Raw genomic sequence first — 27,082 nt, 5'->3', positions numbered from 1 at the left:
ATTCAAGTTTTGCTTTTTGGAACTTTCTGGAATTTTTTTCTATTTTAGATCTGTGGTTGGTTGAATCCTCCTATGAGGAACCAGCAGATACAGAGGGCCAACTGTACTATTATTAGCATACCTATTTTACAGAGGGGAAGTGGAGCTTAGATTCTGCACCTTACTCTGCTAATAAATGATAAATCTATTCTTTGAACTCAGAACTCAAGAAAGATCCTTAACTTCACTCCTGTTCAAAACTCTAGGTACAACAGACCTTAATTAACTTAAAATCTCCAGAAAATTAAAGTTACATTATAGCACAAACTTCATGAACAGTGACTGAATCTCACCTTTAGCCTTCTCTTTAATATGCCAAAATAATTCTAGACCCTGAGCTTTCAAAAACCTTTGATCATTGATGGTGCTCTCTGCTATATCTACCATTAGAAAATTTTTTAAAAACACTAACACTGTACCAATTATTTTCAAAAGCCCAGAGATATTAATCAAGTGATCCTAATAGTCTTAAACACTATCCTCAAACCAAAAGATAAATGGAGATTGGGAAACTTGCATTCTAAAGTGCCACCATCCAGATAAAATTACTCTGTGAATTAGAGTAATTTTAATCAGATCCTATAAAATGGAACATTTTTCTCAAGATTAGAATGAGAAAGTAACTATAAGATAGTTTAAGGGCCCAAACTTTGGAACATAAAATGGTTTGCCACACGTCAAATTCAACAGCAGAAGGCAAGCAGCAGGAGCTAGGGAGAGCAGGAAGAGTTTAGAAAAGTAGTAATAAAAAAAATGACAAAATGACTTACTTATTCATCTCCCTGGCAGTTCTACCTTCATTTCTCTCAAAAATCACATGCTGCTAAAATAAGTTCTAATATCTTACTATATGGTGTCCTGAGTTTTAAGTTAACACATTACATTATTAAGAGAATCCCCAATGGCATTTCATAAGCATTAGAAACTCAATTACATTTTCTTAGAGGGCACATGACTTATGACTTAACAGTCATTAACACAAAACAAACTGGTGTACATAATCTAACAAACCAGTGTAGATGTGTACTTTGTTAATTCCTTAACTCGTTAATCACTCTTAAAAAGGATTTTAATCTCCAGAATACAAACGATCATACCATAAACACTATTTTTAAGTGTCACGTAAGTTATTTGGTAATAAAATACCAGATGAATTTTTAAAAATAATTATCATACTAGAGTCCATTTAATATAATGCACTCAGCATGATAAACACAAAGTTATTAAATGGAGGAAATGTAGGCAGGATATTCCACTTCAGTTGTGTGACAGGAAGTACTAGCTCTGGAAGCTCAGAAATAGGACCACCAAGCTCTGTTTTAGCACAAGAAATAAAGGAAAACATGCTAGTGAATAAGGGTAAAAGAGGAAGTTCTTTTTACTGAACGATCTGCCATATATTTAAGACAATCCCAAACGTTAAAAAAAAGTGCCTCATTTTTTTCACTTGGCTTACGTGATAATGTACTTCCCTAGGTACACTGGAGCTCAAATTTTGCAGTTTCACTGTAACAAGACTGCTTGTGGCCCACACATCCTTAGGGAGACAACGATGGCTTGTAACATGAACCTGTTCGTTTCATATCTTAAAGTTTGACGATTGTTACATTTTTCTAGTAACACATGAAAAGTAAATCATTTTTTAAAGTAAGTTTCACAACAGTGAATAAACTGAACACTACTAAACTGTACAGTTAAAAATAGTTAAGATGTTAAATTTTGCTGTATTTTACCACACAAAAAAATGTGAGTTAATGAGAAATTACTCCACTTAAATGTTAATAGTAACTTGTTATGTAAATTTTGATTACTCTAGAACCAAATTCTTACGCTTAATTTTTAGTAATTCGTTGTTGTCATTAACAGCTGGATTCGTTTTACGTAACTAATTTTTAAGGATACTTCCATACATGAGGAAATTCTTTAATTCTGAACTAGAGAGTGAAAGTGAAGCACTATTCTCAATTAGCATCTTTCAAATCATCTGAATTACTTACTGCCAACAAATACTAGTTATGAAATTATAAATGTGTTTCTACTTCAGCTGATTCCTTCATTCAGTGAAGTGCAAATCTCGAAATTAGGAGAGCAAGATCCCTAAATGGACAGGCTTTTCTTAAAGCAGTGGTAGTTTTGATTGTGAGGTTGGCAACACTCCCCACTCCTCAGCCTTTAGCACGACGGTGGCCCAAAATACTAACGTCAATCATTTCCAATCACCGTTCTCGCCTGGCTCAGCCCTACCAAATTTGTCAGGCTTTTGTGAACTCCCATGAGGTTCTGTTCCGAAAAGCGTACAACCTAGGTGAGTTTGGTAGCTTGGGAAGGGCCTGAAGCAATCAGCTTGGCTTGGCCACCTAGGAGAAAAGTATCCAGGAAAAGAAAACCGGAAATACTTCAACTTTGCGCAAACCCCCTTTCTCAGTCACAGCTAGCTCCCTTCCCGATGAAGGGCTGTGTTCTCGAAAGATCTACCCCTTTCCAACTCAGATGTCATTCCCAGATCAGCTGCTTGAGGGGCAAGCGGCGCTCAACCCACGCCCTCTTCTTCGAGTACCTTCTTCAAGTGCCAGCGCTGGGCTCAGCTCACTCTGCCGCCCCCATCCAAACCCTACACGAAGAAGGGCCCTGGCCCACAACCCCGCCCGCGGACAGCCGGGAGCCCCGGCCTAGGCGGCCTTGGCCGTTTGAGGGTTTGCGCTCCAGGGTCGGCTGGGGGCACCAGGGACCGCAGGAGGGGGGTCTCTCCGTAGGGGGAGGGGACGGCCTCACCTTGACCCTGATTTCGTAGGTGGTGAACCGGCCCCGGCCGACTCCCACTGTCTGCGGGTTGCTCACATCGATCTCGAGGAAGTTGCTGGGAGGCCCGTAGGCGTCATTCAGGTTCTGCGGCTTGGTGATCAGCCGCCGGGTGTCCGCCACGGTCTCCGCCATTTCGCTGCTGCAGCCGCCGCCACCGCGGGCTCCGTCCACCCCCTCGGCGTTCCACCGACCCCGCTGCCGCCGCTGCTGCCCGCCGCGGGGACGCCGGGCTCGCGCGCAGCGGTCGCAGGGCGAACGAGCACGTAGGGTGGGTGTTCACTCCGCACGCGTAGCTCCTCCCCGCGCCCCTCCGGCTTCCGCCTCCTGTCCCCAAGAGGGGAACAGCTGACCCGCTGGAACGGTGCGTCCCGGGCAGGGAGTCCCAGCGGAAACCGCGGAGGGTGACTGCGCACCAGGCAGAGGAAGAAAAGCGCAGTCAGGTTACTTGTAGGTGTGAAGACGTTCCGGCCAGACTACAGCGCCCACAGTGCATCGGGCGAGCGCGCCGCCGCGGGTATGCGGCCCAGGTGCTGCGGGACCGGGGGTGCGAGGGAGGGCGCTTCCTGTGTTTCTGTGTCCGTTTTGGCCTGGACCAGTGGGGAGAACGCCGGAAACGGTCTTCGCGGTCTTGGGAGCCGCCGGGACAAAAGTTAAACGGCGAGGTAGGGGAGGTTTGCCCGCGATCCGAACAAAACTGCCTACGCTCAGTGCCAGCCTATCCACCGTCTCACTGTAAACCCCTGAAAATGCCTTTCTAGGTAACCTTGAATTGATGCCTCAAATGATTTTGATATCAACTTGAGAGTTTCACCGTACATGTGTCTGGCTTGGTGAACTGAACGTGGGAAAGTAGACTGGAATAAAACAACGTCGCGAGATCATACCGTACGGTCGAACCGTTTGGGGAGACTGGTCGGCCCTCTAAAACAAGATAACAGATAATATATGGGCTGAAACCTGCTTTGACTTTCTGATGTTTGATCTGCAACTTTTTCCCTTCAGTTCCCACAAAGTTCCAGTAAAAAAAAAAAAAAAGCGGTAAACGTATTGGTACAGCATTTGAAATGGAACTCAAAAAAGCCTTTATCAGAAATGAAAAAAAGACAAAACAGTTAAGTAGATCGCATTTAATCTCCAACAAATGCAGACTTTGAGCATTGAGGTGGAAGGATAGATGTCTATTCCTGCTTGGAGAGTTCTCTCCCTTGATGTTACAGTCTCACAACTCTTTCTGCATTTCTTTATATGTTGAGTTTCAGAAAACCCATTCACTTTAAATACTCTGATCTGTCCCATAAGCTGAAAAATTGTCTGGATCATTAGCAACCATTCTTAATAAAAACAAGAAAAGTTGGTGTTAAAAAATTTACTTAAACATGATGTAGATTATTTTCAAGAAAACTGAGCATTCATTCATTAAACAAGTATTTATTGAAGGCCTACTAGGCGTTTTCAACTCTAGATACTAGAGGTAAAAGGGTGAGGAAGACATTGAAATTCCTTGGTTTCATCAGATTGTGTAGTATATGCTCTATCTTGGGGAGACAGATAATAAAGCAATAAATAACATCTGCCAATATGATTGGTGCTATAAAGAAAATAAAACTGGATAATGTGAGAGTGACCCAGACAAGCTCATTAGGGTGGTCAGACAAGTTCTCTCTGAGTATATCTCCCTGTCAAAGAGTAAGAGTAATATCAGAATAAGTACCCAGGCAGGACTCCCTGCTGGGCCTGTTGCAAGAGACCAAGTGGAAACTTGACTGCTATGATTAGGGCAGTGAGCTCAAAAATGTATATAAATGACTCTTTGAATTGGAATATATGAGAGCTAAGAGACCTAGAACCACCGTATTGTGTTGTCATCCGTGACACCTGTACAAAGCAATCATAGGATATTCTCTTAGAAAGCTGTCTCATTGGAGGCCACTCAGTGCAGCCTTGGGCAGCAGCAACAATTGCCTGCAGTGGGGAAGCAGCTATAGAAAATAGCAGCACTGTCAAATGGCTAAAGAAGAGCTTCCCAGGATAAACATCAGGAAAAAAATTATCTTTATTTTTCAGGAGATACGATTGTATTCCTAGAAAAATCCATAAAGAAGAAGCTACTAGAATAAGCTACTAGAATTAACAAGAGAATTTAGTGACCAAGTGAAAGTAAAGAACTTAATTTATAATTTTCCTCTGTCTAGGCAATGTCTAGTTAGACTGGAGATGGAAAAAATACCCTATTCACATCAGTGACCAAAAGTAAAAAAAAAAAAAAGGAAGGAAGACACAGGATCTATAAGAACAAAATTATGAAATTTTATTAAAGGATATAAACCAAAACCTAAATTAAAAAGACTCCATGTTCCTGAATAGGAGGACTTAATATCAGAAAAATATCACTTCATCTAGAATTAATAATGCAGGGGCTTCCCTGGTGGCGCAGTGGTTAAGAGTCCACCTGCCAATGCAGGGGACACGGGTTTGATCCATGGTCGGGGAGGATCCCACATACCGGGGAGGAACTAGGCCCATGTGCCACAACTACTGAGCCTGTACACTTAGATCGCAAGCTCCGCTACGAGAAGCCACTGCAATGGGAAGCCTGCGAACCGCTACAAAGAGTAGCCCCTGCTTGCTGCAACTAGAGAAAGCCCGCGTGCAGCAACGAAGATCCAACACAGCTGAAAATAAAAATAAATAAATAAAATAACTTAGGAGTTTCCTTAAAAAACTAAATAGAATTACCATATAAATAGAATTACCATATGACCCAACAATCCCACTACTGGGCATATACCCAGAGAAAACCATAATTCAAAAAGACACATGCACCCCAGTGTTCATTGCAGCACTATTTACAATAGCCAGGACATGGAAGCAACCTAAATGCCCATGGACAGACAAATGGATAAAGAAGATGTGGTACATATATACAATGGAGTATTACTCAGCCATAAAAAGAAACGAAATTGTGTCATTTGTAGAGACGTGGGTGGATCTAGAGACTGTCATGCAGAGTGAAGTAAGTCAGAAAGAAAAAAATATCAGATATTAACACATATATGTGGAACCTAGAAAAATGGTACAGATGAACCGGTTTGCAGGGCAGAAATTGAGACACAGATGTAGAGAACAAACGTATGGACACCAAGCGGGGAAAGTGGCGGGGGGGTGGGGGTGGTGGTGGTGGTGGTGGGATGAATTGGGAGATTGGGATTGACATGTATACATTGATGTGTATAAAATGGATGACTAATAAGAACCTGCTGTATAAAAAAATTAATTAAAAAAAATCTATCAGCATTCCTGATTATTTATGTATACGTCTGTTCCTCTGACTTCTCTGAACAATTGTAACATCTTATTCTCTCATTAATGATTTGATAAAATGTTTGACACATAAAAAATAAATAAAAAATAAAATTAATAATGCAAATATAATCAGAATCCCACTGTGATTGCTTTTAACCTCCTCTCTGCCTTGGATGCATTGGGTAGTACTGGACAAGATTTTTTTAAAGTTCAGATGTTGGAGATTAGCCAAGAAGATTATGAAAGTGAAAAAAATCAAGGTGGGATTTGCTTTACCAAATGTTAAAACTCACCGTAAAGCTAACTATAAACAAGAGTATGGGGAATTCCCTGGCCGTCCAGTGGTCAGGACTCTGCACTTTCACTGCCGAGGGCCTGCGTTGGATCCCTGGTCGGGTAATCAAGATCCCACAAGCCGCGCAGCATGGCCAGAAAAAAAAAACCAAAACGAGTATGGTTTTGGCTCTCTATAAAATAGAGTGCAGAACAGATCCCAACAAAGAACATGATATACAACAAGGGGAGCATTTCAATTAATTGGGGAAATGTTGCTGACACAGTTGAGTGTCTAGGGAATAGGGAGACCACATAGCTAGTCCCCTGCATTATACCATGGAAAAATTCCAGATAGAATTTATTTATTTATTTTTGTTGTTGCGCTTTTTTTGGCCACACCACGTGGCTTGTGGGATTTTAGTTCCCAACCAGGGATTGAATCCAGGCCCTCAGCAGTGAGAGCACGGAGTCCCAACCACTGGACCACCACGGAATTCCAAGATAAAATTGAAATTTTTTTTTTTTTAAAGAAAATGTTGGGGGTAGGAGTTTATTAATTAATTTACTTTTTGCTGTGTTGGGTCTTTGTTTCTGTGTGAGGGCTTTCTCTAGTTGTGGCAAGCGGGGGCCACTCTTCGTCGCCGTGCACGGGCCTCTCACCATCGCGGCCTCTCTTGTTGTGGAGCACAGGCTCCAGACGCGCAGGCTCAGTAGCTGTGGCTCACGGGCCCAACTGCTCCGTGGCATGTGGGATCCTCCCAGATCAGGGCTCCAACCCGTGTCCCCTGCATTAGCAGGCAGATTCTCAATCACTGCGCCACCAGGGAAGCCCTGAAATATATATATTTTTTTAATGTTTAGAGAAAATGTAGGAGAAAAATTGTATAACCTTGAGTTAAAAAAGTGCTTCCTAAGCAATATGGGAAACAAGCTATAAAGAAAATATAGTCATTTAAGTACATAAATTTTTAATAAAAATTACTTATCAAAAGGCATTATAATAAAAAAATTGGGGGAAGTATATCTGTAACACGTAAGATAGTGAACGGCTAATATTCCTAATATAAAAAGAACTCCCATAACTTGATAAGAAAAAGGCAATCCCATAGAAAAATGAGCAAAGAATATGGATAGGTACAGTTTTACATGTTTTTCAGATAATGAACTTGTCAGATCCTCCTAACAACCCTATAGGTGGGTACCATTACTGTCTCCATTTTACAAATGGGAAAACTGAGGCACAAAGGCAAAATAACAAGTACAAAATGGCAAAACTAGCTCCAGAATTTATATACGTAACCACTATTTCATGCTGCCTCTTAGGAAAAGAAATTCAAATGGACAATAAGTGGGAAAAATATGTTCAACCTCACTAATCAAATAAATGTATCAATACGTTAAAACAAATATGAAATACTGTTTTCTATCATATTGGCAAAAATAAAAAAAAACAGAAACATACAGTGTTAGGGAGACTGTAAGGAAACAGGCAATTTGCTCATATTTATCAAAATTAAAAATATTCAGGACACTTTCATCCCCAAATCCAGCTTCTGCTTCAAGAGACCATAGTACTTAAGGATGTAAGTCCAAGGATGTTTATTGCAGCTTTATTTGTAGTGGCAAAAACTGAAAACAGCCTGAATTAGAAATGCTTGGGGCTTCCCTGGTGGCGCAGTGGTTGAGAGTCCGCCTGCCGGTGCAGGGATCACGGGTTCATGCACCGGTCTGGGAGAATCCCACATGCCATGGAGCGGCTGGGCCTGTGAGCCATGGCCGCTGAGCCTGCGCATCCGGAGCCTGTGCTCCACAATGGGAGATGCCGCAACAGTGAGAGGCCCGCCTACTGCAAAAAAAAAAAGAAATGCTTGAATTATAGTATATTCAAACTAGGGAAATTATATAATATTTTATGTAATTTATATGTAATATATAAATTATATACTAGAGCAAATGAAATAATTCTATTTTTTTAAAGTTTATTTTTGGCTGTATTAGGTCTTTCGTTGCTGCATAGGCTTTCTCTAGTTGCAGTGAGTGGGGGCTACTCTTATTTTTTTTGTTGGGAGGGCTACTCTTCGTCTTGGTGCATGGGCTTTTCATTGTTGTAGCTTCTCTTGTTGCGGAGCACGGGCTCTAGGCACTTGGGCTTCAGTAGCTGTGGCTCACGGGCTCTAGAGTGCAGGCTCAGTAGTTGTGGCTCACGGGCTTAGTTGCTCCGCGGAACGTGGGATCTTCTCGGACCAGGGCTTGAACCCGTGTCCCCGCATTGGCAGGCGGATTCTTAACTAATACACCACCAGGGAAGTCCCTATTTTTATGTCTTAAGATGTTAGAATATATCTATTTTTAGTTATTAGAATTAGAAGAGGAATATCCATGATGTTTTGGTAAGTAAGGATCAAAGAATAATCTGTGCAGTATGATCCCATTTGGGTAAACAAACAAAACCCTGTCATTGTATGTATGTACTTTTTTTTTTTTTTTTTTTTTTGCGGTACGCGGGCTTCTCACTGCTGTGGCCTCTCCCGTTGCGGAGCACAGGCTCCGGATGCGCAGGCTCAGCGGCCATGGCTCACGAGCCCAGCCGCTCCGCGGCATGTGGGATCTTCCCAGACTGGGGCACGAACCCGCGTCCCCTGCATCGGCAGGCAGACTCGCAACCACTGCGCCACCAGGGAAGCCCCTGTATGTACTTTTATATGTGCATATTTTTGTAGCAAAGGATATACACCAAAATGTTAACACTGGTAACACAAGGGTGGCAACTGAAGTGGGCTGTGGGGACGAGAAAATGCAACCATATTCTAACCGTGGGCTAAGACGATAGAAAACTATAACCAATTTTATGTTTTCCTAATGGTTCAGTTCTAGAAAAATAATTTGTCAATGTGCCTGAATTACTGTGAACACCTTGAGAGTTGTGTTCCTTGAGTAGTATATTAGATTATCCCAGCTAGGTAGTTCCAGTCATTAAGATCATCCATTCCTCTTTATTCAGAGACCACTGAACAGTCGGCTGATAGTAATTTCATTTTCTATGAGGACTTTAAAAAAAAAATTTTTAATTGAAATATAGTTGATTTACAATGTTGTGTTAGCTTCAGGTGTTAGCAAAGTGATTCAGTTATATATTACATATGTGTATATATATATTCTTTTTCAGATTCTTTTTCATTATAGGTTATTATAAGATAATGAATGTAGTTCCCTGTGCTATATAGTAAATCCTTGTTGTTTATCTATTTTACATATAGTAGTGTGTATCTGTTAAAACTGTTATTTATCCCTCTCACCCGCCCTTTCCCCTTTGGTAACCATAAGTTTGTTTTCTGTGTATGTGAGTCTGTTTCTGTTTCATAAGTAAGTTCATTTGTATAATTTTTTTTTTAGATTCCACATATAAGTGATATCATGTGGTGTTTGTCTTTCTGTCTGACTTCACTTAATATGATAATCTCTAGGTCTATCTATGTTGCTGCAAATGACAATATTTCATTCTTTTTTATGGTTGAGTAATACTCCATTTTATATATATATATATATATATATATATATATATATATATATATATATATATATATATATATACACACCACATCTTCTTTATCCATTCATCTGTTGTTGGACACTTAGATTGCTTCCATGCCTTGGCTATTGTAAATAATGTTGCTATGAACATTGGGGTGTGTGTATTTTTTCAAGTTAGAGTTTTCATCTTTCCCTGATAAATACCCAGGAGTGGGATTGCTGGATCATATGGTAACTCTATTTTTAATTTCTAAAGGTACCTCCATAGTGTTCTCCATAGTGGCTGCGCCAGTTTACATTCCCACCAACAGTACAGAAGGGTTCCCTTTTCTCCATACCCTGTCCAGCATTTATTTGTAGACTTTTTGATGATGGTCATTCCGACTGTGTGAGGTGATACCTTATTGTAGTTTTGATTTGCATTTCTCTAATGATTAGTGATATTGAACATCTTTCCATGTACCTGTTGGCCATCTTGATGTCTTCTTAGGAGAAAGGTCTATTTAGGTCTTCTGCCCATTTTTTTTTTTTTTTTTTTTTTTTTTTTGCGGTATGCGGGCCTCTCACTGTTGTGGCCTCCCCCGTTGCGGAGCACAGGCTCCGGACGCGCAGGCTCCGGACGCGCAGGCTCAGCGGCCATGGCTCACGGGCCCAGCCGCTCCGCGGCATATGGGATCCTCCCAGACCGGGGCACGAACCCGTATCCCCTGCATCGGCAGGCGGACTCTCAACCACTTGCGCCACCAGGGAGGCCCCTTCTGCCCATTTTTTGATTGGGTTGTTTGCTTTTTGATATTGAGCTGTAGGAGCTGTTTGTATATTTTGGAAATTAAACCCTTGTCTGTTGCATTGTTTGCAAATATTTTCTCCCATTCTGTAGGTTGTCTTTTTGTTTTGTTTATCATTTCCTCTGATGTGCAAAAAGCTTGTAAGTTTGATTAGGTCCTGTTTGTTTATTTTTGCTTTTATTTCTTTTGCCTTGGGAGACTGATCTAAGAAAGTATTGCTACAGTTTATGTCAGAAAATGTTTTGCCTGTGTCCTCTTCTAGGAGTTTTATGGTGTCGTGTCTTATATTTAAGTCTCTAAGCCATTTTGAGTTTATATTTGTGTATGGTGCGAGGGTGTGTTCTAACTTCATTGATTTACATGCGGCTTTCCAGCTTCCCCAACACCACTTGCTGGAGAGACTGTCTTTTCTCCACCGTATATTCTTGCCTCCCTTGTCAGAGATTAATTGACCATAGGTGTGTGGGCTTGTTTCTGGCCTCTCTGTTCTGTTCCATTGATCCATATGTCTGTTCTTGTGCCAATACCTCTCTGTTTTGATTACTGTAGCTTTGAGTTATTGTTGAAGTCTGAGAGGGTTATGCCTCCAGGTTTGTTCTTTTTCCTCAGGATTGCTTTGGCAATTCTGGGTCTTTTGTGGTTCCATATACATTTTAGGATTATTTGTTATGAGGACTTTCTTGTAGGCAAAAGGAGATGCTGCCTTGTGGGACCAGCTAGTTTATATTTTCATTTTAAATTTGTAAATTGAGGTTCTGTCTTATCAATCAGTGTCTTGTGAACTTGACTAATGCATCACTCCCCCAGGCCTAATCACCTCTGAGGAAAATGGTAAAACCAAGTAGCTGGACCTCCAGAGTGTCAGACTCTGAAAATGTGACGAACCTAGTGAAGTCCTGTAAACTTCTCAAGGGCCAGCCTGGCCACTCATATCATTTTTCTAATTCAGAGCTCACACCCTGACCTACCTCTAAACCCCTGCTCCCAGGCTGCTGTGATTTCATGAAGAAAATCCCAAACTAGCTGGCACCTTTGTAAATTTATGGTTTCCAACCTCAGCTGACCCTTCAACACACCTCAGCATTCCCTTATTTTACCCTCTTCTTGTATTTCACACCCCTCTTCCTTACTCTCAGCATGTAACCTCACTTCATGCAGTACAAAGCAAAGAAACCCACAAAGTATCTCCCTCCTCTCCACTGAAAACTGCTTACAACATGAGTCACCCTCAGAACCTCTGAGAGCTCAAGGCATGCCCAGGCTACTTCCAGCTTTTGAGAATGTGGGCATTTTCAGATTTGGTATTGAGGAAATTATTTATAAACACTGTGGCTTGTTTGTTAATTTTATTTTTATTTTATTTATTTTTTTTTTTTGCTGTACGCGGGCCTCCACTGCCGTGGCCTCTCCCGTTGCGGAGCACAGGCTCCGGACACACAGGCTCCGCGGCCATGGCTCGCGGGCCCAGCCGCTCCGCAGCATGTGGGATCCTCCGGGATCGGGGCACGAACCCGTGTCCCCTGCATCGGCAGGCGGACCCTCAACCACTGCGCCACCAGGGAAGCCCTGTTAATTTTAAATAAGGCATTTACATGATTCAAAAGTCAAAATGCACCTAAGAGTATCCATTGATATATCTGCCTCCAGTCCCTGTCTGCAGCCATCTAGTTCCCCTTTGTATTGACAGCCACTGTTACCAGTTTCTTGCTGCGTATCTTTGTATCCTTCCAGAAATATTCTAGCATGTTTACATATATATATGTACATATAACAAAAATGGCATCATAGGATACACACACTTTTGCACCTTATTTTACTTAACAATATACCTTGGAGATAGATCCACACTTATACAGCAGCAAAGTATTTCATTACCTGATGTACCATAATTTATTTAACTTGTCCCTGAAGGGGAGCAGAATGTGTGACCCCAAAATATGCCAGTTTGGCATGTGGATTGTCTTGAACGGAGGGCAATCAAGATGCAGCAGACTCAAGAAAAACTTGTACTTCTCTCGCCACTACCTAAAAGAACGTAGATAGGGGGCCTGGCCTAGAGAGAGCTATTACCAGAGAGAACTTTGGTCTGAATGATATATTTCTGTGGCAGGGCAAACATCTAATTACCAAACATCTGTTCCTCTTATTGTCCTGTGAATTACTGTCCTCCCCCTTGGAAGCCCCAGGCCCCTATCCCATTCCTTAGCTCAGGATGGTACCTAAGCTTCAACTGCCCAACTTGCTCTTTAGTCTCATGCTTCTATGGGACTCCTGTACATACAAAATTAAATTTGTTTCTCTCCTGTTAACGTTTTATGTCAATTTGATTATTATCTACCCTAGAAGGGTAGAGGAAAAAATTTTTCTCCACTACATCCCCTACTGACGAATATCTTTGGTGACCTCAGTCTTTCACTATTACAGTACTACAGTGAATAACCTTGAATATGCCGTCATTACACACACATGGGATTATATTTGAAGGATAAGCTCCTGTATGGGCATACCTCAGAGATACTGTGGGTTCAGTTCCCAACTTCCACAGTAAAGCAAATATCACAAATAAGCAAGTCCACAAATTTTTTCATTTCCCAATGCATACAAAAGTTATGTTACACTACATTGTAGTCTGTTAGTTGTGCTACAGCATTGTGTCTCAAAAAACAATGTGCATACCTTAGTTAAAAAATAATATTGTTGGAAAAATAGCGCCGATAGACTTGCTCCACTAAGAGTTGCCGCAAACCTTCAATTTGTAAAATTGCAATATCTGCAAAGCACAGTGAAATTTTCAGCCCCACCCCTGACTCCTGGGAATGTGGCAGACAGGAGCGGGCAAGGAAGAGCCTTGCACACCTCCCCCATATTTTGCCCTGGACACCTCTTCTATTTGGCTATTCCTGAGTTGTTATCCTTTATAATAAACTGTTAAACATAAGTAAAGTGTTTTTTCTGAGTTCTGGGAGTCGAATTATCAAACCTGAGGGGGAAGGGGGTCATGAGAATCCTCAAATTTGTAACCAGCCAGGCAGGAGTGGGTAGCTTAGGCACCCCATTTAAGGCTGGTGTCTGAAGTGGGAGCAGTCTTGTGGGACTGAGTCTTTAACCTGCAGGGTCTGTGCTAAGTCCAGGTATTTAGTGTCAGAATTGAATTGAATTGTTGGACGACCAGCTGGGGTTGGAGACTCAGGCTTTGGAGATGATGTTAAGCCCTTCTAGGAGCATATCAGATAGTCTCTATCCTTCCCTTAAAGGTTAAGTTCCACGATCATGGAGGGGTCAGTGCTGGGTTGCTTCTTGGACTGTCTAAGAGTTTGGGATCTTGGAGAGGTTAATACTTTAGTTGAACACATCACACTGATTTTCCTTGTATATTTGTTCACAGTTTCATTTAAAGAAGAGGCAGGGGACTTCCCTGGTGGTCCAGTGGTTAAGACTCTGTGCTTCCACTGTTGGGGGCATGGGTTCGATCCCTGGCTGGGGAACTAAGATCCTGAGGGAAAAAAAAAAAAAGAATAAAGAAAAAAAGAAGAGGTAAGACCTGGAGCAAGCCACTCAGCAAAATAAGACTGGTAACGTGACTCACTCTCAGAAGGCAGGTTAGTGAGCATCTGTTGATCTGTTGTGTTTTAGGCATGCCCTTTGAGGGGTCTTACTCCGTACCCTGAGATCCTTCACAGAGTGTCTCTTCCAACGCACACTCAATTCTACATTTTGTTACTTTTTTTTTTTTTTTTTTTTGCATGATTTAGTGTCTCTTCTGTATTGGTAAATCAGGCAGTGCCCAGCTGGTTGTATCAACATCGGAAACCCCCTCTCTTGCTTTTATCCAAGTTCTTCTCCACCAATTATGCCTTTTTCCCTATATCTTCTCTTAACCCTTTGTGGTAGCCATGAGAATGTGCCTCTCAGATCTCTAGCCTCAGGAAACATAATTAACCTATGGCCTCAGCTGCTGTGGGCTGAAATTCGTTACTGCATTTTCTCTGAGTCCACATTTCCCATGGCTGCTCGCAGCCAAATGCTGAGCACGCTAGCCAATGGCTGAGGACTGCTTAGACATCAGGACTGCTCAGACACTCCTGGGTGAGGAGGGACTCTCCTCTTAGAGATGACATTGGATCCAGTGTCTGGAAGAGTCAAAAGCAGCCATGACAATGAGCAATTTCTGTCCTTGCTCAAGTGGTTGACTTCTGGAGGGATAAAAAAAAAAACACCACAGGATTCCTTTTGAAATTGAAGGCCCCTGACCTCATGCAGAGTGGTTGATTGCAACCATGTAAGGCCAGGCAAGGTTAGTGTAAACCTGAATCAGGGTGAAAATACACAATCCTGAGCTGTGGGAACAGTGGGAACCATGCATTTGTATTCCTTCTCTCAAGAAAATGGATTATGAACTTTCTAAGTAAAGAACCAACAATGTTATCTAGAGCAGGGTTTCTCAAACATTAATATGCATACAAGTCACCTGGAGATTGTGTAAAACTGCAGATTCTGATCCAGGAGTTCTAGGATGAGACCTGAGATTTTGCATTTCTGACAAGTTCTAGAAAATGCCATCGCTGCTGGTCTCCAGACCACACCAAATAGCAAGGATCTAGAGAATCTGAAGAATGCCATATATATTGTATTGATTAGTTGGTGGGGCAGGGAGAGGGTCATTTCCAGAACCAATAGCATCATGTGGTCTCCTTAGCTGAACAGATATGTCTCCCTTAGGACACTTAGAGCATTCTAGCCATTCATGTGACAAATATGTACTGAGCAGCTACAGTAAACCAAGTGCTGTGCTAGGTGCTAGGGCAGGAGGGAGCATGGAGAGGAGGGAAGGTGGAGAAAAAGATATGTTTTTTGTTTCCAGGATCTTTCAGTCTGGTCATAGGGACACGTCAGTAGAACATGATGAGAGCCACATAGCCCAGTCTCAAGGGTAGTAGGGAAAGAATTCCAGAAGGAAGCAACAAAACTGAGACATAAAGTTGGTGTTTGATGTGCAAAGTGCCTATGATTTGGGTGTGCCTGTGTGTGGGAGGTGCATTCCAGAGATAGAGATAAATACAGAGGCCTAGAGGAAAGCACTGCTGGGGAACTACACATAGTTTAGTACTACTGGAATGAAAGTGCAAAATGATAAGGACTAAGGCCAGAGGGACAAGGCCATGAGGCATTACAGTGTTTGTGGTTCTGACCTTATCTAAAGACATTCTAAAGGAAACCACTGAATGGGAGTGACTTGATTTTTAGTTTAGAAAGATTACTCTGGCACTCTGCTAAGATAGCAGCAGTGGGAATGTAGAGAAAAGAATGGACTTGAGAAATAGTTGCCCCTGTTTCTCTAGTTTGACCCAAAGAAGGTACTGCATTAAGCAGCTGAGGACTGACCAGACTGGAAATCTATGAGATGCCAGGTCGGAAGAGAGTGCCAGGATGCAAACAGCGCCGTAACTCCTACTGGGAGGTGAAAGGCCTGGCAGATCTCTATGGATTGGTATCAGTGTTCTAGTGAAAGGCCTTAGCCACTAGGATATACACAGGCATACCAGCTTTGATTCCTAGTTGTGTTTGCAAAGGAAGTAAGCTCTCCTAACTACTCATTTGGGAACACATCTTCGCAGGAAGTGTATTTGGCCAGAACCTGTGGGCTGGTTTCAGTAGGGAGATTGACCAGGCCTGCTACGACAAGGCTTGATCCACTCAGCTGTTTAATGCTCCCAAATCGATACTTACCTCAACTTGGAGTATGGGCATATTACTACAATGTTTGCCACCCCACAGCACACACTCACACAGGCACCCATGTGCTATTTCTGTTTGTTGTCCTATTGACTAACCAAACTCAGCATATCTGAAGTCACTCTCATTCCATTTACTCTCAAGCAATGCCCCCAATATTTATATCCTTTTTGCTGTAAGTATTATTTTTTGAATTGCTTGGGCTTTAGCTGTGCATCATCTTTTTCACCCCTTTCTTATCTGCCCTCACCCCCTTGCCATACCCTAGCTAGGTTAATGTTAGACCACAGAGATCTCCATGCTACCTTGCTTTCTCTAATCTCTTCTATCCATTAGGCACAATACTAGTGTGATTTACGTACTACCATTCTGATATGTTTTTATAGTATAAATATCTCTTGCCTAGAAATTTATATTTTACATAAATGTGACTTGAAGACAATACTATGAGCAAATCAATTATATTTAGTGAGGGTTTGGTAGAGGAAATGGGCAAAATCCTTAGTAGCCAAGTAACCCTAGAAAAGTTACTTTGCCTGACTGTTCCTCTGTTTCTTCATGTATAAAATGGGGACAAAAATAGTATCTACCTTACCAGGTGATTATGAGTACTGAGAGTTAATATTTGTAAAGCATATAGAACAGTGCCGGACACATGGTAAGCCCTGAAATGCCTAGAACCTGTGAACAAGTCGATAAGAAATGGCCTTACCTAGAAAGAAAGAATGTAGTTGGAAATCATAGGATGAGGCCTTGAAGCCATGATTAGAAGTGACTGGTGGTGTGTGGCTAGGCCTGTGAGCAGAGACTATTCAATCAATGTTGTAACTAAATGAATCTAGTACTGGAAAGCTTGATGATCCTCTTGACCAGAAACCTGAGCTTAAATCTATTGACAGAGTGTTTCAAAGCCTTGATTTATTTACTGTCATTTTAGATTCAAAATATTAGTTTTCACAGGCATTTCTGTCTAAGGCAATGTCAATTAATTAGGTCCCAAGTAAAACATCTGCCATGGGAGATTTACATTACCATAGCCTGCATTTGAGAAAGTCAAAAATTTCAAAATATCGTTAGTTCCAAAGTATATTTTTGATAGACCAGCTTGAATACTGCATTGTGGATAACAAGGTTAAATAAAGGTTCTAATAAGACAAACAACGACAATTTAAATAAATCAGATGTTTTTGTCGAAGATTACTCTGTGATTTTCTCCAATTATTCATGACATTTCACCCATTCATATTGTGATCTGCTTTAATAGTGAAGGGAAAAAAACCCTCATCTCCTTGTTTATTCTTTGTTCTCAAGGAGATAAGCTGTTTATAAAGATATGTTATTTGTTATTTAAATCACTTTTACTGAAGTTGTTTATTTCCTTGTTTCAGTTTCTAAAAATATTTCAACAATTGTAATGCTTCTTAGAGATGTCTATTCAATTCAGAGTGATTTGTACTGAAATTCTTTGCTAAATCGGCACAGGTGCTATGTGTATAACATGCTAGAGTGAGTCAAAACTAATAAATGCTAAAAAGAAAAAAAAGGATAACGGGAATATACTTGTGTCAACTTTCAAAATCTGTGATTAAAAACATTTTAGACCTAACATCTCAGATATTTGTAAATGTCTAACTCTATACTTGCCACTTCAAAACTATTTAATAATAGTAATAATAATAAATTAGATAACACCAAAACTATAAGCAGAAAAACTGTATAATTTAAATCCAGAAATCTATTTCTTAGAAAATCCCCTTTAATCACTCTGTAGACTTTCAAGATCATTATTATTATATAAAAGTAATTACATTAAAAGATAATTTACCTTATAGGTACCTTATAGGTACCTTATAGTACCTTATAGGTACTGTTTTTCAGCTTTATCAAATTAAAGCTGAAAAACAGTACCTATAAGCAGAATTATATATTTTTTTAAATTGTTGAACAGCAAACACAGGAAGTTTTATCTCATGTTTTTCTCTTTGCTATGCCTAAAATCATCTCCAGAATAAGTTTTAGTAATTTAATACTGTAAAGCTACGTAGTAGTATAGCATACAGCTCTAAAATATACATCTTTTGCATATCAGTCTATAAACTCAAACTATGGCTTATCTTAGGTAATCAACAGGATTGATATGTGAAATAAAGCCAAGTGGATTTGATATTTTAAGGGGCAGTTGATTATTTCCAAAAACAAAAGCTTCAAAATCCAACTGAGCTGATTTGGACTAAAGAAATGAAGCCTGGTACCATGAATTATAGTATGTATTCCTGCTGAGTAAGCCCTGGATATGGCAAACTCAGATCTCTGGATGCACATCTCTCCCTTTGAAGTTGATGAGAATTACTTGGGCTAACTGAGATACATGCTGGGAAAATTGGGCCCTTATAATTGGTGTTTATAGACATTAGAGATCTCATGACACTTTCCTCATGTGGTCTCTTAGTTTTCTCCAGTCTTGTTTTGTCAGAAGACACCCTTCTTGAATTAGATATGTCCCATGACTAAAAGGTATTTAAGTTTTATCATCTAGAGACTCTAGATTGAGAACTTCTCTGCTATCAGTAAAGTTGGGTAATTACTTATCCAAGTAATCTTCCCAAGAGGTCCATTTGAAAACAAAACAAAACACCCAGCTGATTCCTTTGAAGTCTAGGCCAAATCATGGCTAATTCTGAGTTAGTCACCAGGTGCAAGTACTAATACTTATAAACAAATGAGTTCATATAGCTTTATGATTGCATCTGTGAGTTTTGATGAAGAGCTGCAATTTAATTTAATTTTAGTTCCTCTGAAGAATCAATCTATAGAACTGAAAAACACTGAGTCTGTTTGATTGCCTGGATATGCATTGCATCAAATTTAACCAAACAACAAAACTAGATTGGTCATGACCATCACTGCATGGCAATCAGGATTCTATATAGCATGGTATACTTTTTGTCTATATATATATCTAATTTAAGGGCCTTTTGAAGAACTATCTAATTGAATAAGCTTTCAGTCCCTCTTACTCTCAGGTAACTTCAAGAACGAGTGGTGCCTGTATTATCTTGGTTAAGTCACTTATCTCTAGGATCATTGAGCCTCAATATGTAAAATGGTTGGGTTAAAATCAGAAGATCTTTAAGGTACCTTGAAGATTTAAAAATAATTTTTCTCATAAGTCTGGATATCCATATACATGAAGGTTTTTTTTTTTTGTAATGATGAATACTGAATACACATACAGTATTAAACCTGGAACATTCTTGGAGTTGCCCTGGAAATACTGAAATTTGATTATTAGTTTTCATAATTCTATTTTTCTTTTTACTAACTGAAGTATAGTTGAACTATACTACTATTGTGTTAGTTTCTGGTGTACAGCAAAGTGATTCAGTTATACATATATATACATATTCTTTTTTCATATTCTTTTCCATTGTGGTTTATTATGGGATATTGAATATAGCTCCCTGTGCTACACAGTAGGACTTATTATTTATCTTTTTTTTTAAGAATCATTTTTAAAAATTTATTTATTTTTGGCTGTGTTGGGTCTTTGTTGCTGCACGTGGACTTCCTCTAGTTGTGGGGAGCGGGGGCTACTCTTCGTTGCAGTGCATGGGCTTCTCATTGCGGTGGCTTCTCTTGTTGTGGAGCATGGGCTCTAGAGCGCACAGGCTTCAGTAGTTGTGGCACACGGGCTCAGTAGTTGTGGCTCGCGGGCTCTAGAACGCAGGCTCAGTAGTTGTGGTGCACGGGTTTAGTTGCTCCGCGGCATGTGGGATCCTCCCAGACCAGGGCTCGAACCCGTGTCCGCCGCATTGGCAGGCGGATTCTTAACCACTGTGCCACCAGGGAAGTCCCTATTTATCTATTTTATATATAATAGTTTATATCTGCTAGTCCCAGTAATTATTTTTTTCTAATTATTGAGTTGGCCAAAAGGTTCGTTCGGTTTTTTTCTGTAAGATGGCTCTAGTAGCACTTAGTTGTCTTTAACTTCATTCAAAACAATTTTGTTATATTGTATGTGTCAGCTGTCATATCAGAATGCATTAAAAAAAAGACTTATCTGGGCTTCCCTGGTGGCGCAGTGGTTAAGAATCTGCCTGCCAATGCAGGAGACACAGGTTCAAGCCCTGGTCTGGGAAGATTTCACATGCCATGGAGCAACTAAACCCGTGAGCCACAACTACTGAAGCCAGCATACCTAGAGCCCGTGCTCCACAACGAGAGAAGCCACCTCAATGAGAAGCCCGCACACCGCAACAGAGTAGCCCCTGCTCACCTCAACTAGAGAAGGTCCGTGCGTAGAAACAAAGACCCAACACAGCCAAAAAAAAAAAAAAAGGCATCCAAATTGGTGAATTTTTGTGTAGCCATTTTAATATTGAAGATGAAAGAAAAAAGCAACATGTTTGGCATATTATGCTTTATTATTTGAAGAAAGGTAAAAACGCAACTGAAAAGCAAAAAATGATTTATGCAGTGTATGGAGAAGATGCTGTGACTGATCGAACATGTCAAAAGTGGTTTGCAAAGTTTTGTGCTGGAGATTTCTCGCTGGACGATGCTCCCCGATGGGGTAGACCAGTTGAAACTGATAGCAATCAAATCGAGACATTCATTGAGAACAATTAATGTTATACCACGCGGGAGATAGCCGACATACTCAGAATATCCAAATCAAGTATTGAAAATCATTTGCACCAGCTTGGTTATGTTAATCTCTTTGATGTTTGGGTTCCACATAAGTTAAGCGAAAAAACCCTTCTTGACTGTACGTCCACATGCGATTCTCTACTTAAACGTAATGAAAACATTCTGTTTTTAAAACAAATTGTGGCTGGCGATGAAAAGTGGATACTCTACAATAATGTGGAACGGAAGAGATTGTGGGGCACACGAAATAAACCACCACCAACCACACCAAAGGCCGGTCTTCATCCAAAGAAGGTGATGTTGTGTATATGATGGGATTGGAAGGTAGTCCTCCATTATGAGCTCCTTCAGGAAAACCAAACGATTAATTCCAACAAGTACTGCTCCCAATTAGACCGACTGAAAACATCACTCGATGAAAAGCGTCCAGAATTAGTCAACAGAAAATGCATAATCTTCCATCAGGATAATGCAAGACCGCATGTTTCTTTGATGACCAGGCAAAAACGGTTACAGCTTGGCTGGGAAGTTCTGATTCATCCACCGAATTTGCCAGACATTACACCTTCGGATTTCTATTTATTTAGGTCTTTACAAAGTTCTCTTTTTTTTTCTTTTTTTCTTTTTCTTTTTTTTTTTTTGCGGTACGCGGGCCTCTCACTGTTGTGGCCTCTCCCGTTGTGGAGCACAGGCTCCGGATGCACAGGCTTAGTGGCCATGGCTCACAGGCCCAGCCGCTCCGTGGCATGTGGGATCTTCCCGGACCGGGGCACGAACCCATGTCCCCTGCATCGGCAGGCGGACTCTCAACCACTGCGCCACCAGGGAAGCCCCAAAGTTCTCTTAATGGAAAAAATGTCAATTCCCTGGAAGACTGTAAAAGGAACCTGGAACAGTTCTTTGCTCAAAAAGATAAGAAGTTTTGGGAAGATGGGATTATGAAGTTGCCTGAAAAATGGCAGAAGGTAGTGGAAAAAAAGGGTGACTGTGTTGTTCAATAAAGTTCTTGGTGAAAATGAAAAACGTGTCTTTTATTTTTACTTAAAAACCAAAGGCACTTTTTGCCCAACCCAATAAGAAAAGTATCAGAACGCATTTAGGAAATAAAGATGGGGGTAGGGCATGGGAAGATGAGATCAGTTTTCCAGTTTTTTGAGAATAGTATATATGGAGGTTCATGAAAACAAATGAGATACTTGGTAAATCACTGGGTTTCAGTCACTTATGAGAAGATGGTAAGGTAGGTTAGGAACCAGATCTTGATTTCCTAAAGGTCCATAATAAATTGTGTTTCATTCGGTAGACAGTAGGGAGGCATTGCAAGTTCAGAATCTGTGATGCAATGTGGTCAGATAGGTCACATTTTTGGAAACAAACCTGATAGCAAGATGGATCAGAGGAGAGAGGAGACAGAGCCAGTTAGGAGATGACTATATTACCCTCAGCAAGACAGGAGGAAGACCCAGTGGTAGTTGGTGGATTTATGCCATATGAAGATGATAGATTCAATTATATCTAATGAAAGATTGCATGTGAATCATGAGGAAGAGAAATTAATGGAAGGTGGCTCCCAGATTACAGATTTGCATGTGGATTTGGGGGAGGTTAGAAATGGCTGTGGGTTGCTTCTATTTTAAAAAGAAAGATGGTAGAGAGGGCATGTGGAGAAATTACATAAGAAAAGCCTCTCCTTCCCCCTTAAAATTTGGGTAAGAAACATTTAAGGAGGAAATATATAGGTAAATAGACAAATAGACATATTATCATGTGGTTCAAATAAAAAAAAGAATATCCTGATAAAAGATATTCAAAACTGAAAAACACTCATACAACTCAATATCAAAAAAACAAAAAATCAAAAAAAACAAACAGCCCAATCCCAAAATGGGCAGATCTGAATAGACATTTCTCCAAGGAAGACATACAAACAGCTAATGGGCACGTGAAAAAATGCTTTACATTGCAAATTATTAGAGAAATGCAAATCAAAAGCACAATGAGGTATCATCTCACACCTGTCAGAATGGCCATCATCAAAAAGTCTACAGAAAACAAAACAAACTTTGGCAAGAATATGAAGAAAAGGTAACCCTTATACACTGTTGGTGGGAATGTAAATTGGTGCAGCCACTATGGAAAACAGTATGGAAGTTCCTCAAAAAACTAAAAATAGAACTACCATATGATCTAGAAATTTCATTACTGGGTATATGTCTAGAAAATAAGAAAACATTAATTCAACAAGATACATGCACCCCAATGTTCATAGCAGCACTATTTACAATAGCTAAGATATGGAAGCAACCCAAGTGTCCATGAACAGAGGGAATATATATACACACCATATATGTGTATGTGGTGTATATATGTGTTTATATATATATATATGTGGTGTATATATATGTATATGTATATATATAAACAAATTATATATATAATGGAATATTACTCAGCCATAAAAAGAATGAAATTCTGCTATTTGCAGCAATATGGATGGACTTAGAGAATATTATCCTTAGTGAAATAAATCAGACAAAGACAAACACTGTATGATATCATTTATATGTGGAATCTAAAAAATAAAACAAACGAACATGATGCAAAACAGAAACAGAGATTTAGAAAACAAACTAGTGGTTACCAGTCGGGAGAGGGAAGGGGGGAGGGGCAAGGTAGGGGTATGGGATTAAGAGATACAAGCTATTATGTATAAAATAGATAAGAAACAAGGATATACTCTATAGCACAGGGAATTATAGCCGTTATTTTATAATATTAATAGCTTTTAATGGAGTATATTCTAAAAATACTGAATCACTATGCTGTACATCTGAAACTAATATAATATTGTAAATCTACTATATTTCAATAGAAAAACCTGAAAAACAAACCGAACCAGTTATTTTGAATCTGTTGTTGAAAATAAGTAGAAAGAAACTAAGTAAAGACTTGAGCACTGAACATGACTTCAAATATTTTGTCTTTGGCCAGTCTCTAGTTACAGATGAAATAGTGTTTCATTAAGGAAAAAAATGGTAGCTTTTGTTGGAAGTTCAGCAGATGTGTAATTCTTACTTATTAGAAGGAATGGACTGCTTGCCACATCTATACTTGATATAAATTTATATTACTGAGGTGGGTATATCTTGTTTAGAAATTTCCATAGGTAATAAGGCACTTAGGCATATTTATTTAGTTTGTTGAAATTAAGTAACCTAAATTATATTTTTGGCTAAGGATCTTTAATTACAAATATTGGAATTTAGAAGCTAGATATTTTGACTCTGACTCCAGAAAATGAGTTTTTATGGTTTAAATCATTCCTTATGTGTCTTCAAATGAACCACATTGTCTCTTGTAGCTAAAGTGTTTCTTTGTTAAATTAGAAGAACCTATAATTATGAGGAAACATGTGTGATGATAAATAAATGAATGGATAAATAAGTGAAAAATAAGGGCTCTTTGGCTGTATTCCAATTACTTCTCTGACGTTGAATTTGATGGTGTTTTTTATTAATCTTCAAGTGGACTCAAAATATTAGGAGCATCACTGATTTCATGAAGCAGGTAGTCTGGTTTTTGCAGAAAGACTAAAATGATGATAAATTTTGTATTTGTACTAAGACAACTCATTCAGTCACTTAATACACATTTATGGAGTGTGTACTAACTTAGGCACTATTCTAGGCCCTGGGGATACAGCAGTGAACAAAAGAGACATTAATCCCAGTCCACATGGAGCTTAAACTCTAGGAAGAGCAGTAAGAGCAGATAATAAGCTAATAAATTAGTAAAGTATATATAGTGATGTTGGAGAAAATAAGGCTAGGAAGGAGGAAGTTAGGTAGTTAGGTGGTTAGGAAAGGCCTTCACTGGCAAGGTAGCATAAGGAACTAAGGACACAAGGAAGTGAACCAAGTAGATATCTTGGAGGAGAGCATTCCATGCAGAAGGCACAGGAACTGTAAGAGCTTTGAGGTCGGAAACAGGTTTGTGAGTTCCAGGAACTCACATACCATAGTATGTTATCGACCAACCACTTTCTTTCCCATTTTTGTCATCATTTTTTTTTTTTAATGATTGCACTGATTGATTGATGGCTGCGTTGGGTCTTCATTGCTGCACGCAGGCTTTCTCCAGTGCGGCGAGCGGAGGCTTCTCTTGTTGCGGAGCACGAGCTCTAGGCGTGTGGGCTTCAGTAGTTGTGGCACATGGGCTCAGTCGTTGTGGCTCTCGGGCTGTAGAGCGCAGGCTCAGTTGTTGTGGTGCACAGGCTTAGTTTCTTCACAGCATGTGGGATCTTCCCAGACCAGGGCTCGAACCTGTGTCCCCTGCATTGGCAGTTGGATTCTTAAGCACGGTGCCACCAGGGAAGCCCTGGCCTGGTTTTGTCCCTGAGATTAGAGTCCAGAACTAATCGACACTTCTCTAGGGAGATTTTTTAGTAGGAAAAGATAATGCTTTGTGATTTTCTGATTTACTTTTTCTGATAATGTTCAAAATGCCTTTTAGGGCTTTTTGTTTTTGTTTTTGTTTTAGCAATTGCAGGAACAGCAGGAGTTTGGGATTGGTATTTTAATAAAATAGTTTACAGTGGCTACTTAATTAGTTTTCTGGTCATAATAAATTCTCTTGAATACAACAAATGTAATTTAAATTATTTCCAAGTTACTTCATACTTGTACACAATAAAGTTCATTTGCCATGTTTCTGTCCACTTGCACAGTCATGTGAAAATTTCCTGCAGATCTTCCTGCCAATTTGGCATTAAACTATCAATGAGTTCCTATTTCACTTCCATAATTATTAAGCCTTTGGAATCTCTACTAAGAGGTAATTTCATTGACTAAGACCACGACAAGCAGTTGTTTTCCCAGAGCAAACAAAATGATACCCAGACACTCTCTGAAAGTCTTGAGGGTAATGAATATGTAAGTCAAGGAAGAAACAGTCCAGTTTTTTCAAAAGGCCTTTCACAAAGTATCACACCAAAAATTAGTAACATTAAATGAAACAAACATGGAGGAATAGTTTGTCGTGTCAGACAATGAAATTAAAGATAGAAAAAAATGTGAAATGACATTTTGAAAGACATAATCAAAATAATTTTTTCTATAAACGATTTGACAGAGTCAGTATTGAAATCTCCAAAATATTATACCATGCTATATGCTCTCCTTTTCCTGTTTCTTTGGAATCTTCTATTGTAGACCAACTACCTAACTTCCTGGAACTCTTTCTAGTGTAGTCTGAAACGTGGCTTTCTCCTTCCTGTAATCCAGTTTTTTTATTTTTATTTTTTTTGCCCCATCCGGCATCATAGCTCATAGCTCCCCCGACCAGGGATGGAAGCCGTGCCTGCTGCAGCAGAAGCGCAGTCTTAACCACTGGACTGCCAAGGAAGTCCCTAGTCCAGATTTTCTTGCCTGCCTGCCTTAGCTCACTCTATTCCCTGTTCTTGGAAGGTCTTCATTTCCTGTTAAAAGTAAAGCTTCTAGAAGGCCTTCCTGATTTCCCAGCCGAAGTGCTCTTTCACTGATTCCAGAACACCTACTAGAATCTTTGGTCGCTTTCTTTATCCTTCCTTACCGGATTGCCTGCCTCTTCTGGACAGCAGTTTGTATTCCCAATACAGTTATCATAGTGACTCAAAACATTTTTTGTTTAATCAAATTAGGGCAGATCACTTAGAAATTCCTCCTTAGATGCACTGTCCCACAGCCACTCTATCTACTTGTCCATCTCGGGCCATTGGCTTTCCCACGTTACACAAATTTTCCATGTTCTTTCAAAACATTTGAGTGTATGCCACATTGAAAATGATTTATGCTCTTGAAATACAGAAAGTGGTAGGAGCACATTTCACGTACTCTGCCAAAGATGCGTTGGACGCTGGAGGCAAATAACTTGGGGATACCGTTTACGGAGGTAACAATATTTCGTTAAAATATGAAGGC

General features: G+C 40.0%; 2 protein-coding genes across 2 annotated transcripts in view; one reads left to right on the top strand and one right to left on the bottom strand.

Annotated features, from left to right (window-relative positions):
- Positions 1 to 3,097, bottom strand: part of SNX3 (sorting nexin 3) — a 45,545-nt gene extending 42,448 nt beyond the window's left edge. The window contains exon 1 of the mRNA XM_060115135.1: positions 2,812 to 3,097. Coding sequence (XP_059971118.1) covers positions 2,812 to 2,973 — 162 coding nt within the window. The 5' untranslated portion in view covers positions 2,974 to 3,097. The remainder of the gene's footprint in view (positions 1 to 2,811) is intronic.
- An 80-nt stretch (positions 3,098 to 3,177) lies between these two features.
- Positions 3,178 to 27,082, top strand: part of AFG1L (AFG1 like ATPase) — a 232,887-nt gene continuing 208,982 nt past the window's right edge. Inside the window, exon 1 of the mRNA XM_060115134.1 lies at positions 3,178 to 3,355. The gene's annotated coding sequence lies outside the window, so the exon portion shown is untranslated. The remainder of the gene's footprint in view (positions 3,356 to 27,082) is intronic.

This window comes from Mesoplodon densirostris, chromosome 12 (genome assembly GCF_025265405.1).
Source record: "Mesoplodon densirostris isolate mMesDen1 chromosome 12, mMesDen1 primary haplotype, whole genome shotgun sequence".
Classification (NCBI taxonomy): Eukaryota; Metazoa; Chordata; class Mammalia; order Artiodactyla; family Ziphiidae; genus Mesoplodon; species Mesoplodon densirostris.
The sequence above is the reverse complement of the archived record's forward strand: the minus strand, read 5'-3'. Positions and strand labels throughout refer to the sequence as shown.